Source organism: Mirounga leonina, unplaced genomic scaffold, assembly GCF_011800145.1.
Source record: "Mirounga leonina isolate KUSES-001 unplaced genomic scaffold, KU_Mleo_1.0 Mir_115, whole genome shotgun sequence".
Taxonomy (NCBI): Eukaryota; Metazoa; Chordata; class Mammalia; order Carnivora; family Phocidae; genus Mirounga; species Mirounga leonina.
Genome location: NW_023270268.1, coordinates 9,713,356 through 9,730,642, shown reverse-complemented (window position 1 = coordinate 9,730,642; position 17,287 = coordinate 9,713,356). Strand labels below are relative to the sequence as shown.

The 17,287-nt window shown below is 38.3% G+C and overlaps 1 protein-coding gene and 1 pseudogene across 1 annotated transcript in view; both read left to right on the top strand.

Annotated features, from left to right (window-relative positions):
• The window catches only part of ULK4 (unc-51 like kinase 4), a 580,245-nt gene that overhangs the window by 202,213 nt on the left and 360,745 nt on the right, over positions 1-17,287 (top strand). The window contains exons 26-27 of the mRNA XM_034992636.1: positions 1,495-1,546; positions 1,649-1,743. Of these exons, the coding sequence (XP_034848527.1) occupies positions 1,495-1,546; positions 1,649-1,743 (147 nt within the window). The remainder of the gene's footprint in view (positions 1-1,494; positions 1,547-1,648; positions 1,744-17,287) is intronic.
• On the top strand, positions 12,519-13,353 carry LOC118002306 (annotated as a pseudogene).

Below are 17,287 nucleotides of genomic sequence, written 5' to 3'. Positions count from 1 at the left end.
CTGAGCCAGAACCGGGTCAGATGCTTAACTGACTGAGCCACCCAGCCACCCCAGTTTTTTTTCTCTTTAATTTTGACTCATAAGTATTTTCCCATAACTTTAAAAATTTCTTTTTTCCCCACATTTTAATGGCTATATACTGTCCTATTTGTATAAACTGTGTACAGTTTGATACCATTTCAGTGAAGTTCAAAAATACACAAACAGTATACAATTTAGGGACACAAGTCTAGTAAAATTATTAAAAAATGCCAAGGAAATGATAAATTCATGACAGTGGTTATCTCCAAAAACATGACATGGGGTGAGGAAGCTCATGCAAAGAATTGGGAATGTCTTAGTTCTTTTTTTTTTTTTTTTTTTTAAGTATAGCATGGAGCCCAGCGTAGGGCTTGAACTCACAACCCTGAGATCAAGAGTTGGATGCTCAACTGACTGACTGACCTAGGTGCCCCTGGAATGTCTTAGTTCTTAACTCAAATATGAGTTTAAGGATTTTCTTTATTTTTCTTTATTTTTTTATAGCACAAAAGCCTACACATATGTTCTTTTATATTGTTATATATAGTTGTTACTGTACTTTAGTATTTTAGTGAATAACTTTACCAAGTATTTTGAGAAGAACCATTGGACCAAGTAGACTCATTTTCCCTCCAGACTGATTGCTTATTTGTTTTTTTCTATTCCAGGGTAATTTTATACTCTATTTGCTATTTGTTATTATATATAAAATATTATATATGTATTCTTTTATGAGCTGGGGGCCAGAACTCTGTTGCAGTGTTTCCGCACATCACCAACATGGCCACGCTGCTTATTATTACTGTTTCATTCAGATCGTGTTCACAGAGTACCTCTTCTGTGTGGTGCGTTCAGCTGGGGACTGGGAAACTCATGCAGGGAGCTCATAGCCGAGCTGCGTAGGCCTGCCTCTAGAACAGAGTTGGGGGTCATCCTGCACGGATGGGGCTGGGTTTGGGGTTGGGGTAGGACATATATAAGAGGGACTAACAACAGTGGTGAACTTTGAAGGCAGTCCTTGAACTACTGCATCTCGATGCAATGTGCACTCAGGGTAGATAAGGCTTGACCTTCCTTTGAGAGGATTGTTTCACCTGATTACTAACATCCAAGGTAGCGAGTGAGTAAGTGTAGCATATTGGAAATGGTTATGTATTAATTGGATTTTCCTCACTTTTATAGGTTGATCTTTCTGTGCTTTTATTTCTATTGAATTTATTCCAACATTAAATATCATGGATAGTGATCTGTATGTTTAAAAATGACTATGGTTTATAATATATATATATATTATTTCATATGATCATATTTTAAGACTACGATTATAGAGTTTAATAAATTGTATATGGTATGTAATACCTTCCAGGAATTATTTCAGTAAGAAGGATAGGTGCTGTTTTGGGGAAAACATTATCTATATTTTCTTTCAGAGTTATTTTGAAATCTTCACTTACTAATTTTTATATTTTACAGAGTCATATTAAATCTGTAGACTCAGGAGAAACGAACATAGATGGAGCTATAGGTGAGTAGACCATGGGACAGTTTACGTCTTTGTTTGAGATACTTTGATATCATGATTTTGCACATGAAAATCAACACCTGTAATAATTAACTATATCCCTAGGACTGATGGCATCAGAAGAATTTATCAAGATCACGTTGTCGGCTTTTGAAGCAATAATACAGTATCCTATTTTGTTGAAAGACTATTGCTCTACGGTCAGTTCCGACAGCTTGTGAGAAAGATTTTTTTGTTTACTTGGTAATTCTGTATGTAAAAAGATTAATTTACATATGTTTGGTTCATGTATGTTCCTCACATGAAATAACCATTCAGAAAAGCTGCCCCCCCCCCCCGATAAGATGAACATAAGAAGTGTCTTCCCTCCTTGTTGACTTCTTTGGGATTGCCTATGCTCATTAGTCTGTTTCCCTTCTGGTCCACACCTTACCCCCAGCTTGCTTCTTCTTGCTTCTTTGCTGGTTATTTGTTGTACCCAACCACATAAACTCTTAGAGCAGAGTTTCTCAGTCTTGGCACTATGGGCATTTGGGGATGGACTGTTCCTTGTGGTGGCTCTCCTGGGCATTGTAGGATGTTTAGCAGTGTCCCTGGCCTCTACCCACTAGATGTGGGTAGCACCTACTCCTTCCCCCTTCAGTGACAAACAGAAAGGTCTTTACAAATTGCCAGATGTCTTCTGGGCAGTGAAATTGCACACATTTCAGAGGCTCTGCCTTAGAGCCATCCTTAGGTGGGTTGAGCGCTGACTTTAGAGGAGGGAGGAGAGGCTATGTGATTTCATTCTCACTCACAGAAAGCCTCAAGAAGAGAAGCCAGGTAGGATGAGTACCCTAGTTATCATTTTCCTATTTTCTCTAGTGGTTCTAGGGGTTGACTGAACTCAGTAAGGCAGTTCTAACTTGGGGTCTTTCAAGTTCTTGTAGTCAGTGGTGCCTGGGACTGGAATCATCTGAGGACTCATGCACTCACATGTCTGCCTCCAGCTGGGACTCTTCAGGCACTCTCTCCATCCTCTATGTGGTCTCTCCAGCAGAGTGACTTCAGGGTGGCCTGATTTCTTACATGGCATCTGGGGACTCTGAGGACACATGTTTCAAGAGAGAGGGAATAATTATTTTCTAAGGGTAGAAAATTTCTACCAATTTATGATTGTTTTCTTCTTCTTCTCCTCTTTAAAAGTGCCTTAAAACGTGTGTGGTTTAACAAATAGTTGCAAAGCCAGTGCTTGAGAAATTGCCACTTGGTTAAAAAACCATGACCATAGCCCTGAATTCCCCTCCGTCATGATTCCTTTCCTCCCAAGAGAGGGGCCACTATTCTGACTTTCATAGTAATCATTCCCATGTATTCCTTTGTAGGCCTGTGTATGCATTCCTAAACAATATAGATTGGTTTTGTCTGCTTTTGTACTTTGTATCAATATTATGTGTTCATTTGTGACTCGCTTTTTCTGCTCAGTGTTTGTAGAATATCTGTGTTGTTAAGTATCTTTATGGTTTAATTTTTCATCAGTGTATTGTATCCCAGTGTTGAAATCTGAGTCTATGCAGATATCACAATTTACTTATTTTTTTCTTGGTAGATGTTAGGCTCTTTCTGGCTTTTGACATTTACAAAATATTGCTGTGGAGATTCTTGTTTTTGTATTTGGCACCACGTAAGCATGCAGTATTTCTAGGATACATACTTAGGAATGGAATTAGTGGTTATAGAATATTTAAAAACTCATTTTGTCTAGAAAATGCCATAGTGTTTTCCAAGAGGTGGTATTAGTTTATATTCACACCAGCAGTGCAGTACCTGATCCCCACATCCTTCTCAACTCCTGTTATTTCAGGCTTTTCATGAATGAATATATAGTGATATTTCACCATAGTTTTAAATGGTAGGATCAAGACTACTAATGAGGCTGAATTATTTTTCAAATGTTTATTGGCTGTTCGAGAATATTTGTTTATGAAATGCCCGTCAAGGTATTTCTGTGATTTTGATTTTGACTTCTGTGTCATTTTTCTATAACTTACTGAGAGAGGTGTGTATAAGTCTCCTTTAAGGCCATTATGAATTTATTTCTCCTTATGTAATTGTTTTTATTTTAGGTATTTTGAGGCCATGTTATTAGGTGCATGAAAATTTAAAATTCTTGTGTCATTTTATGAAATTACCTTTGTTTCATTGTGAAGTGACCTTGATTTCCAGTTATGCTTTTTGCCTTAAGGCCTCTTCTGTCTCGTTTAATATAATCACACATACTTTCTTTTGCTTTATATTTGCTGATACAGCTCTTTCATTTTTTTCCTTCCAACAGCTCTTTCCTTATATTTTAGATCTGTGTCATGTAAATATTGTATAGCATTTTAAAAAAATCGAATTTGACCAGTATTTAACTTTATTTAACATGGAGCATGTACTCCATTTACATTGACTGTAATTGTTAGTATATTGGGCTTCATTGTACCATCTTCTTTCAGACTTTGTCATACATATTTTCTCTTTTCTCACCTCCAATTTATCTTCCTTCCTAATGACTTACTTTTTTTTTTTCATTAAATTTTCTCTGTAGGGGCGCCTGGGTGGCTCAGTCGGTTAAGCGTCTGCCTTTGGCTCAGGTCATGATCCCAGGGTCCTGGGATCGAGTCCCACATCGGGCTCCCTGCTCGGCAGGAAGCCTGCTTCTCCCTCTCCCACTCCCCCTGCTTGTGTTCCCTCTCTCGCTGTGTCTCTTTCTGTCAAATAAATAAATAAAAATCTTAAAAAAAAATTTTTTTCTCTGTAGAATGTTAGTATTTAGGTACTCCCTCTTTTTTTACTGCTTACCCTAAAATTTACATTATGCATATTAACTTATTAAAGGCTGAACTTAAAAAGCAGCTCTCTTTAAGTAAAATACAGACCTTTAAGTAAAATAGACTATAGGTCTGAGATCCTAACTTCCCAGGGCAGCCTCCTCAGCAGTTCCCAGGAGTGTGATTGTGTGTGGAGGGCTTGGTGACTCGATCACTATATCACTAGAATGATTTCTCTCTTACTCCGAGAGTGTAATCCCCCACCCCCTTCTCAGTGCCCAGCTCAGGGTAGGAGATGATACAAAACTGCATAGGCTGGGAGGTTCTGGACTCACACCTTTCTGCCTGGCCCTGGTGGCTCCCGCGGAGCGTGCGCCTGTGTTCCTGGTCCTTACCTCCGCAGCACTATCAGCTCTGTGCTCACGTGGTCTACTCCACTCACTAGTTAAGGCTTTCATTCAGGAGATTGGTCTGAAAGTTCCCCTGCTGTCTTTTTCAGATCTCAAATACTTTTAAGATTTTGTTTTTTTTATATTTTACCTGGCATCTTGCACTATTTTCAGTGAGAGGGTTAATCCAAATAATCATACCCATTATTACCAGAAACTCTGATGGTCACTTTCTCAGCAATGATTTCTGAGTCTTTCATTGAGCTCGTACTTGCTCCAGTGTTGCTTATTGAGTCTTTATCCCAGTGAACAGTAACCTCATGGAGAATATGTTAAGATCCAGTATTTACAAGTATCTGTACTTACATATATGTAGGCATTTAATTAGTTTATTTACAAAACATGAAATGCCATCATAATAACTAGAGCCCATATTATGATAGGAAAGGTACCATTGCAACTCATGGGCTTCATAAAAAAAAAAACAACTTCCTAATGCTATAACCCATGGGAAATCGTCTAATTATCTCTTCTTGAGCATGACTGGAATACATGAAATTGAAGATCCAGCACTGCAAGGAGCATAACATTGTTTGAAATATTAGCACAAATTGTGTTCAAGGCTGCTGATCAGTACTTTAGTATATGGAAGTGATTACATGCATTTAATTCTTGATGAGCACAATTGCTTAACTCAGATTCTTTCCAGAGTTTAGACCACTTAGTTCCTCAGAGTTGGAAATCAATAGTGTGGGCTACAGAGTAGTCAGAAATACACAATGATTTGGATTGTATAAAGAATTTGTTCCCATTCATGGTGGTTTACTAATAGCAAAGGGAAAAATAAAGGTGATTCTTTATTAGAAAATTCTGGCAATAATATAGTTAAGTCACCTAAAATATATTTCAGTTTCTTTAACTAAAAAACTAAGCTAAGTCATAATCCCCCCCCCCTTTTTTTAAAAAGTGAAATCCTGCCCTTTTGTAAAGTTTTAAGCTAAAGCCTTGGAGGCTTATAAATATTAAGTAATTTACCTTTAATTAAACCAGATTTTTAAATTAAGAGTTGGTGAGGATATAGAGCGTGGGAATGTAAATTGGTACAGATATTTTGGAAAACAGGTAGTAGCTATTGAAGCTGAATATAGTATATACCATGAGTCAGCAATTTCACCTCTAAATATACATTCAATAGAAATGTGAGCATATGTTCACTAAAATACATATAGAAGGATGCTCGTAACTCCAAACAGGAAACTATCCAAATGTCCATTATCAACAGTCTGATAGATAAATTATGGTTTAGTCCCATGACGGAGTACTATGTAGCAAAGAAAATGATTTATAGTTATAATTAAGAACATGGATAAATCTCACAATGTTAATAATGAGACAAAGATGGCAAATACAAAATATCATAGTACAGTTGCATTAAATTTAAAAACAGGTTTGTCTATTACAAGTTAGGATAGTGGTTATTCCTGGGGCAGGTGGTGACTGGAAGGAACTACAAGGGGGTTTTGTAATGTCTGGTAAAGTCTCGTTTTGATCCAGGTGCTAGTTAACATGAATCTGTTCATCTTGTGAAAGTTAACTGAGACATAAGCCTAGGATTAGTATACCTTTATGTATGTTTTATTGAATTAAAAAGGTTACATAAATATAAAAATATTTTTCATAGGTAAGTTAAAAAGTATTTAGAGCTTGGCAAATATAAGCATTTTTTTGTTTTTTTGCAAAGTAACTAATATGAATTAGCATATCTATTAATCACTGGTATGGACTTGTATTCTGTATTAGTTTCCTATTGCTTCTGTAACAAATTATCAAAACTTAAGTGGCTTAAAACAACACAGATTTATTATGTTAGGGTTTTGTAGGTCTGAAGTACAAAACGGGTCTATAAGGTTAAAATCAAGATGTCAGCATACCTGTGTTCCTTTTGGAAGCAGTAAGGGAAAATTCTTTTTCCTTGCCTTTTCCGGCCTCCAGGGGCTGCCTCTATTCCTTGGCTTATGGCTCCTTCTTCCATCTTCAAGGATGGCAGTGTAGCACTCTCTCTGACCTCTGCATTTTTTTTTTTTTTTTTCCTAGAGAGAATCTTAAGCAGGCTCTAGGCCCGGTGCAGAGCCTGACGCGGGGCTCGATCTCCAACCCTGAGATCATGACCTGAGCCGAAACCAAGAGTCAGACACTTAACCCAACTGAGCCACCCAGGCGCCCCACTGGCCTTTGCTTTTGTCGACACATCTCTTTCTCTGACTCTGACCCTCCTTTCTCCCTCTTCTAAGGAGATCTTGTTATTACATTCAGCCCACCTGTCTGATCCAGGATAAAGACCTCAAGATCCTTGATGTAATCATGTCTACAAAATCATTTCTGCTGTGTAAGACCAGGAATGATCAGGTTTCAGGGATAAGGATGGTGGACATCTTTCTGTCTGCCATCATTCAATGTACCACAGATTCCTGTTTTTATCAATGGCTTCATTACTAAAATTACTTTGGCGCTCAAATTATACCAGAGTTGGCCAGTGTAAAGCCTTTCAAGTTGGCTGCTGTGTCCTTGTGACATACCCCATCATTTTTTGAGTGATTTTTTAAAAAACTTTCTGGCACAAGATCTTCTTGCTTCAGCTTCTAGCTTCCCTGCCCTGGCCCAGTCATTTCCCAGTCAGTTCTCTGAGGAGCCCTGGCTCCTTTTCATGGGAGGTGTCATTAGTTAGTTAGGGCCCTAAGTGTGCTCCTCCTTTCTAGGATGTCTTAGCTTCTAGGAAAGGCATACATAGAGCTAGGAAATGGATACATGTATATACACATATGAATACACATGACACTCATATGCATGCTTGCATATACTTGTATGTACACACATACACATATGTATTTTGAAATCATGAGTTCACATTAATACCTTCAAATCCAGGCCTTGTCCACATGGTTCTTTCTTGCCTTCCCCCATTTCATATTTGTGTGTCCCTTCTTCCTTTGTAAAAATTCTGGCTTCCAACAACATCACATTCTCTCATTTGCTTAATTATATAATGCATCTGAAATTATTACAGAATTGCTTTACCCTCAACAATACAAAAACAAACCTAATGAAATCAGGGAATCAGGGAGGGAATTCCTACCTCTCCTCTGCCTCCCATATGTCACCCAAGCAAGACTCGGGCTGTATACTCAATGCTGTGTTCATAAGGTACTGGGATTGGTTCCTTTCCTCCCCTTGTAGTGTGGTTATCATGCTCATCTGAAATGCAGCTGATTTGTTTTCAGTTTGCTTTCAATTGTAGGTTTTCTTTTCCCCTTCCTATGCTTTTTGATTTTATTTTTTGAATATGTGTAAGATTAACATGCTTCCAAAAGCCAAAGCTATAGAAAAAGATGTATTCAGAACAGTGTCATTTCCTTCCCCTGGGCATATATCCCTTTTGCCTTCCCTACTCTTACAGGTAGCTGGCTTCATTGTTTTCTGGTTTCTCCTTCAGTGTTTCTTTTTTGTGAGGAGAACAGATGTCTTATTTCTGCTTCTTTCTTATATAAAAGATAACATATATATTCTTTTGCACTTTACTTTTTCATTTCATAATGGATGTTGGAAATTACTCCATTTCAGTTCATAGAGCTCTTCCTGTTTCTTCATTGGATCCGTGTAGTACTCCACGTGTGTATGTGGGTCGTAGGTTATTCAACCCATCTCATGTGTTGGGATGTTTAGGTAGTATATAATATTTTTCAGTTATAAACAAATAACTTCATGCGTATGCAGTTTCTTGTTGTTGGAGGTGTATCTTCAGGGCATATTTGCAGAGCAGTGATTGTGGGATCAAAGGATAAATGCCCAGGGTTTACTATTTTGCTTTCCTCCCAGTAGTATACGAGACTGCCTGTGTCTCCCAGTCCCGGTATTGCCAATAGCAAAGGCCAGTCTTCTGAAATATTGCCACTCTCTTGTGCCTTGGGAATTCCTTAACATCTGTTTAGGTATTTAATATTGTAAAGAAGATTTAAGGAAGTTGTGTCTAGTTTTCTTAGTTGTTCTCCTTAAAAGGGGTGTTCTGTATGACCCGCTTTGCCATTAGCAGAGGTAGAATTCATGTCTTAGGCATGTTTTCCCTGTATGTTCACTTACTTCATGTGGAGGAAAGGGGACTGGCAGTTGGTGTGAACATGTTAATTACTGTGCTGTCAGGGGCACCAGATTTTCCAAGGTCTGCTGCAATGAAGGAAGTGGTGATTAATTTTCAAATGTAGGATAAGAATTTTAATTGAGTGCCTAGAATAGTAAACTTCACTTTTCAAATGATGTACTTTCCTTTATAAAATTAAAAAAAAAAATAGGAAAAACACCCCTCTACAAAAATAACAGTATGAAGCATACTTTCGTCATAAATGATTATTTCAGAAATACACTTTCCATAGGTTAGATTGTTGCTTTTTTCTTGGTGAAAAGAAGAAAATTTGAATATGGTTACATGGTTATTTACAGTTTAAAACTGCTGAGCTGCATGTTCATCATTTCTTAAAATGGAAAATAAGTCTGTTAAATGATAAAGTATCACCTTGGCCATCACTGGCTTTAAGAACAAGTGAAGTAAGGTTTAGCCATGTGAGTGTTATTTACACATTTCAATGCCTTTGTGATTGTTTAGCTTAAGTGTCCCAGCGCTGTCAGTAGCATCCCTAAGCCACAGGTATTCATTTCTTTTGGGGCACTGAGGATCATTAGCAGCAACATGTGCATACATGCACACAGAGTGTTTGAATATGGGCTTTTGCCCAGTTTTGGAGCAAAGAAATAAAAAGTCCCTAGACTTGGGAATCTGCATTTTTTAAAAAAGTGAAATACAACTCTGTTTTTAGGACATGTCCTTAAATGACCTCCACCACAGACGAATGTCTTTGTTTAATAAGAAAGCAATGCTGCAAGCATTAATTAAATATTAAAATTCCTTGGATTGCTCTATACACAGGTGTATTATCTCTACAACTAAAATAAGTAACAAATGGGGAAATTTCATGATCGAAGTCATTAGTGCAGGGGAGCTTGATTAGAGTTGCAGTGGTATTTACTTAAATGGTGTGTATGTTGTTTATAAATTCTGCGGAAGATTCGAGAAGAGGAGAGCACTGATGAACAAACCATCTAACTTCACAGCAGCAAAAGGTACTGTGAAGGTACTGTATATTGTCTCCGATGGTTCAGTCTCTTGTTTTTAACAGGGAGACCCCGTACCAGTGAACAAAGCCAACTGAAGGTGTAGAACACTTTCTTTGTCATACACAGCATCTGATATTGTTCTCATGGTTTCCTCACTGTGACTTGAAAGTGATTTGGTAAAGAGGGTTTTTAGGTTTTTGCCCCTTTCCTCTCTTCTTTATTACTCTGCTGCATTGTTGCCATTTGGCATTGGATTGTCATGAAAGCATACCTTTATAATGTGACTTCTCAAAATGCAGATTGAGTTTTATCCTGAGTCAGACTGCATTCCCCATATATGATTTTAAAATCCAGAAGCATTTTGTAACATGATTAACAAATAATCATTCTTTGTGTTGGTATGATACAGGATTTGAATTTCTCCGCTGCTAAGGGAACTTAGCTCCAGGTTTAGATAAAAATCAAGGGGTGTTATGTATAGAATTGTTGAATCGTTAAGTCATACACCTGACACTAATATAACACTGTATGTTAACTACACTGGAATTAAAATTACAAACTTAATAAAAAAAATCAGGAGGTGTTAAGAAAGGAAATAACACACGAATGCTGTTTAAAAGTATATTTGGAAGAGAGAATGGACAGAGATCTCTGGGAGGGGTGTGGGTCTCAGATTATGTGGAGGCGGACCTCCTCTTTGCATGTCGGGCAGTATGGTCTGCTGGAAGACCGAGAAAAGCTGTCACCTTGGAACATTTTCGTGGCTTTTTAATAACCATTAAACCATAGATGGGTCTGTATTGGACTTCTGCTTCCTTTGTAGGTAGGGATCTAGGAGCCGCCTCGAAGCCTGGATAGACAAGGGTGGGGATGGCAGGATAAGTAAAATTTGCGTAAATAATGAACAGGCATTGGGTGGGCTGAGTGAGAGTAGAAAAGAGGAAAAAAGGCAGGAACAAAGGGGGAGCCTAGAAGAGACAGGCAACAGGGCAGAATCCCCAGAGCTTGGGGTGGTGGGGGGGGAGAAGCTTAGTAAAACAAAAAGGTGCAGGTGATTCAAACACAACCAAAAACCAGACGTTTAATATTTAATTGCAGATTGTCGGTGTTGATGTTATAAAATCTGCATCACCCTGAGCCCTCAGTGAAGTCTGGTGTACCTACTGACAACTTGTGAGATTTTAAATTCAGTCCTTAAAAAGGGACTATGTTCTGCATCTGGTTCATATGGTACCATGAGGAAGGTGGAGATCAGGGAAGACCACCTGAATGATGACAAGCAGAGGCTGTGGATTCAGAGCTTGCTGTAGCAAAGAAGTTAGCACCATCACTTGCATTTGGCAGAGACTCAAAGGCGGGCAGAGGGTGTAAAAACTTTAGGGTAAAAAAAAAAATGGGAAGGCTGAAGGCATATCTTGGTTGGCATGGGGGAGCTGGAGACATACTAATGAGAAATAGGGCCTCCTATGGGATTGGTTAGGGAAGCATATTTGGCTTTCTCTGGCCAGTCTTGAGTTGGGGAGGGGAGTAAAGGGTGCAAAACACAGTGAAGCTGGCAGTCATCCACCATGCCCTGACCATCCTGAGCTGATTGCAGCAGGTGTGATTTGGCTTCCTGTGGAGGCTGTGGGGCAGGGTCCTAATTGTCACAGATAGTCTGACCACCGCTCATCTGTATAGTCAGCTTCTCTGAAGCAAACAGCAGGAGAAGGTGAGAAGCTAATAAAATACTAGAGTATGTAAAATCTTGGAGTCGGCAGTGAAGCATGGGAAAGTAAATAAACTACTGTACATTCCTCGAAATCTGGGAGAGGACTGGAGATTTCTTATAGCATTCAGGCCTGAGAGTTTTATTTAAAATTAAAGTTTGGGGTGACCTCAGCTGACACCTAGGATACAAAGTCAAATTAGGTTTTTCTTTCCTTTCTTTTTTAAAAGAAATTGCCATTGTGTAGAACAAATACCTTTTATTTTATTTTTTTAAAGATTTTATTTATTTATTTGACAGAGAGACAGCAAGAGAGGGAACACAAGCAGGGGGAGTGGGAGAGGGAGAAGCAGGCTTCCCACTGAGCAGGGAGCGCAATGTGGGGCTTGATCCCAGGACCCTGGGATCATGACCTGAACTGAAGGCAGATGCTTAACCGACTGAGCCACTGAGGCACCCGAACAAATACGTTTTAGGTTTCAAAACATTTTTTTAATACCCTATTCATATTAATGGGATGAATTAATATGAATAGAGTTATAGCAGTGATGTAATGAGTGGACCCCCCCCAAAATTTTAAGTTTTTGGTTTACTTACGTATTTATCACTCATATATTTATAGTAAAGTACCTTTTGTAAACCACCTCTTCAAAATAAAGCACCGAGAATACACTAGTGAGCTAGAATCAGACCCAGCTCGAAATAGGTTCAGTTTTGGTTGGGAGGAAGAGACCAGTGTGAAAAATTAAGATTGGACCACGCATGGTTTGAAGAGTGCTGTATTGGTGGTTTGCATGGGGTATAGCCAAGAGCCCTACTCAGTCTGACAGGGTCTGGAGAGGATTTTTAGAGATGATTCTATTCTTGAGCTAAATCTTGAAGACAGGTAGGCATTAACTCCTGAGTGGGTTCCCAGGTGAGGAGTGGGTGTTACCAGCAGAGAAGTGTGAAATAATTTCATGAGTCATTTTAAGGTTTCTCCCCGTATTATTTTGAGATACTTAGAGTAACTTACTTGAAAATACTTAATCATAGAGGTATAAAAGTACATGCATGAGTCGGTTTTAATGTCTGCCCCAGGAAAGGTTAGTTTGTATGTGAAGTATGCTAGCATGAATACGCCCTCAATAGGTGGTTGGTTAGCATTTGAAAAGCTCTAATCAGAAGTTCACACCTGTCTTTATCTTGATGAAGCTTTTGTTAGGATTCTCTTCTTTGGTGAAATGGGTCCATTTTTAAAGATGGACCCATGTGAGCTTCCTCGGCGCTGCCTGTGGAGGTGGCAGCTATCTGTTACTGGGCATCATGGCTGCCCTCAGACCTCTGGTGAAGCCCAAGATCGTTAAAAAGAGGACCAAGAAGTTCATCCGGCACCAATCAGACCGCTATGTCAAAATTAAGCGCAACTGGCGGAAACCCAGAGGCATTGACAATAAATAGGGTGCGCAGAAGAGTCAAGGGCCAGATCTTGATGCCCAACATTGGTTATGGGAGCAACGAGAAAACAAAGCACATGTTGCCAAGTGGCTTCCGGAAGTTCCTAGTCCACAACGTCAAGGGGCTTGAAGTGCTGCTGATGTGCCAAATCTTACTGTGCAGAGATTGCTCACAGTGTCTCCTCCAAGAACCGCAAAGCTATTGTGGAAAGAGCAGCCCAGCTGGCAATCAGAGTCACCAATCCCAACGCCAGGCTGCACAGTGAAGAAAATGAATAGACAACTTGTTGTGCACGTCATATTTGTGTTAATAAAACCATAAAACTACACACACAAAAAAAAGATGGACCCATGTGGATTGGCTGGAAATAATGGGCAAGTGACCCATGCTTGGAAGGGTGCAGGAATCCAGTGAGCCCAGCAGGGTGGAGTTCTTGGCTTCGACTCTGGTTTGTTCCTGCGTTTTGTACATTGGAAGCCTTTGGCAGTCTGGTGAAGTCTGTGAACTCATTCTTGGAAAGATGTTTTTAAATGCATAAGGCAAAATAAATAAACTGCATAGGGATATATAGGAAACCATTTGTCCTGAAATACAGATAGCAAGATATTTTTTTTTTTTTAAGATTTTATTTATTTATTTGAGGGAGAGAGAGAATGAGAGACAGAGCACGAGAGGGAAGAGGGCAGAGGGAGAAGCAGACCCCCTGCCGAGCAGGGAGCCCGATGTGGGACTCGATCCCGGGACTCCAGGATCATGACCTGAGCCGAAGGCAGTTGCTTAACCAACTGAGCCACCCAGGCGCCCCAGATATCAAGATATTTTTAAAAAAGAAACTCGCCCTGCTGCTGGGCCCAAGTTATCATCAATCCTGTGTTTCCAAGAGCCTTTTTCTGGGATGTTCCCCCACCCCGCCATGCTCTGCTGCCTCACTTTGAGCACCCTTGGAGCTGTGGTCTTTTATCTTACAGCAGTCCCCCTCTATCTCTCTCTGCATGAGTGATCTTGTGACTCCAGGGATTTGGGGCCAGAGGCTAGAATTTTTGCTCAATTTGTCATCATGAGTCAACCTGCTCTCTCAATTTAGAGTTGCTTTCTCATCTCTGACTGCTATCTTGTAGGTTATATCTCCAGGTAATTGTTTTAAGGTTCATCTGAATGTTTTCAAAATAAATTACGAGTAAATTACTCTAAATATCTCAAAAAGGAAAAAAAAAAAAAGGCCCAAGTCGTCATATGGATGGATCTCTAGGTCTTTTTTTTTCCCCCCCCCAAATTTACCACTTCAATAATTATTAAGTGTACAGCTCTGTGGCATTAAGTACATTCATGTTGCTGAGCAACCACCACTACCATCTCCAGAACTTCTTCATCCTCCCAAATAGAAATGCTGTACCCATTAAACAATAACCCCCCCCCTCCCCCCTCCCTGCCAGCCCCTCACAACCATAGATTCTATTTTCTGTTTCTTGACTGTTCCAGGAAACTCATGTAAGTGGAATCATACAATACTTGTCCTTTTGCATTTGGCTTATTTCACTTACAGTAATGTTCTTGAGGTTCATCCATGTCGTAGTATGTGTCAGAATCTCCTTCCTTTCTAAGGTTGAAAATACTCCATTGCACAGATATACTGTGTTTTGTTTTTCCATTCATCAATAGATGGACACTTAATCCCGCAACCACTTCTCATACTTTAGTATGTTGTAGGGTTTTTTCCTGCTTCTTTTTCTGTTTTTCTATGAGTTTATATAGACATGAACATTATATTTTTCTATAAACAGGACCATTTGTTTTATTTGTTTTATTCTACAGCTTGCCCTTTTAAAGTTTAAATTTAACTCTAAGCAGTTATTTATTTCAAGGACAGCGGCAACAACAAAATACACCTTCCCCTCTGTAGGAATCTGGCTCACCCACACATCTCAATTTATGTAATGTTAGTTATTCTACGTTTGTGTTCATTTCCCTTCTAGCCCTTAGTAGCTATTAAGTTTTGATAGTGGTGGTGATAAAATCCCCGTACCTACATAAAGGGAGCTCACTGAAATCATTTATGTGTGTGTGTGTCTCTGTGTGTGTGTGTATTTATATATGTAGAAATGTTGAATTGTATCAGTTCTACAAATTTTTTTCTTACATTTTGTTGAGAGGAGATACAGTAAGCCTTCTGATTTGTATGGGAATATATCAAAATGTTTTATTTTCTTAAATTTCTATTGTTAAATTTTCTTTGTATGTTCTGCTAAAATTCTACTCCAAGGACTAAATAATATGTTTCTTTGCTCTATGCTCCAAAGTAACTTTTTAAAACTTTAACTTTCACTGTTCTTTTTTGCTCAAATCATTGTATGCTTAATTTTAAGTGAGCATTTTGCCAAGGGTATGTGGTCTTTTTCCTTGTTATGATTTGAAAACCAGTGATCTTTTCCTGAAAACCATTTATTATTTTGATTTATGAAGTCGTTGAATAGAATATAAATAAAATGGAGAAACTGTTTTTTTTTTTTTTAAAGATTTTATTTATTTATTTGACAGAGAGAGATAGCGAGAGCAGGAACACAAGCAGGGGGAGTGGGAGAGGGAGAAGCAGGCTTCCCGCCGAGCAGGGAGCCCGATGTGGGACTCGATCCCAGGACCTTGGGATCATGACCTGAGCCGAAGGCAGACACTTAATGACTGAGCCACCCAGGTGCCCGAGAAACTGTTTTTTAATTTTTATCTCCCTTGCTTTGCTTGAATTGCTAAGCATCCAGACATTTTCAGTGTAATTTTATTTTTATTTTTCAGTTTGTGTCTTTATGGGTAGCTTTCATTTGATAATGTAATCAACTGTCATTTTTCAGCAAAAATATGAATTAAAGGTGAATAGTCAAATAATTTTCTGAATATTCTTGTACTTTTCATTTACATATTATAGCAAGCATTTTATTTCTTCATTACCATCCTCTACCTATTATTTCTTCTAAAGGATCATTCTTAATTGGAAGGATTAAATTTGTATCATCCTGGGATACATTTATAATTGCCTTCAGTCATTCAAAGGAAAATTATTAATTAAAAAATTAAATGATATTAAAATGAACTAGATTTCTTCTTCTAAAACTGATGAAATATATTTTTAATACTGAAATTTACATTTAGTATGTATTTAAGATCATAGGTATTGTTTCAGGCTACATAGTATTATGTCGTCTAGATCTTTTTGCAAGGTGATTGCTTTCATGAAATATAATGATGAGAGATTTACCTATTCTATTTTTGAACTCTTGAAATCAGCTCTTCAGTGAGGATCTTTGAATGTGTCACATAGACGTGGAATTGCTAGGTTGTAGGGTGTGTTCATCTTCAGCTTTGGTTGGTGTCGTGAAATTCTTTATCCAAGTTGTTGTACCAATTTACTGATTTACTGTGGTATGTGAGTACCTATTTCACCCCAGTTTTGCAAGTTCTGGTATTAATGTGGTTTCTTAACTGGATATGTATAAATTGGTATCTCAGTGTTCTAATTTTCATTTCTCTGATCATTAGTGGGTTTGTGTAGTTCTCACGTTTGTTGGCTATTTGGGTATTCTCTTTTGTGAACCACTTGTTCCAGTTGTAGGGATTGTTCATCTTTTTCCCATTGATTTTTTTTTCTTGTATTCCACATATTAATCCATTGTCAGGTATGGAGATTGTAGAACTTTCTCCTAGCCAGTGGCTTTTCTTCTCATTTTGTTCATTGGGGACTCATCTGATACAAATGGTTTTTGTTTTTTTTTTTAAATTTCAGTTTGTACTTTTTAGATGTTATTTAAGAAGTCCTCTCCTACTCTAATATCACAAAACTGTTCTCGCATATTTTCCTTTAAAAGCCTTTCTTTTTAACTGTTAGATCTTTAATCTTCTTGTAATAATTTTTTTTTTTTAAGTATTCTTTGGCATTTTTTTTTTTTTACCAAATAGATACCTATACCCTTAAATGAATAGTCTATATGCTTTTGCACTGTTGATAATGCTCTCTCTGCCTCTTGCTGAGTTCCCACATGTGTCTATTTCTAGGCTGTCTATTATATTCCATAAATCTCTTTGTCTAGCCCTATGCTTGTACCACTTTATTTCCATTACAGTAAATCTGGAAACTTGGTAGGGTAAATCATCCCTGCCCACAATATCTTGAAAGTTCTCTATTATTCTTGTTTCTGTCCTGTTGATGAAAATCAACCTCTGTGCTCCAGAGCCAAAATCCAGAGCAAAGGCAGAGTTGGTGTATAAA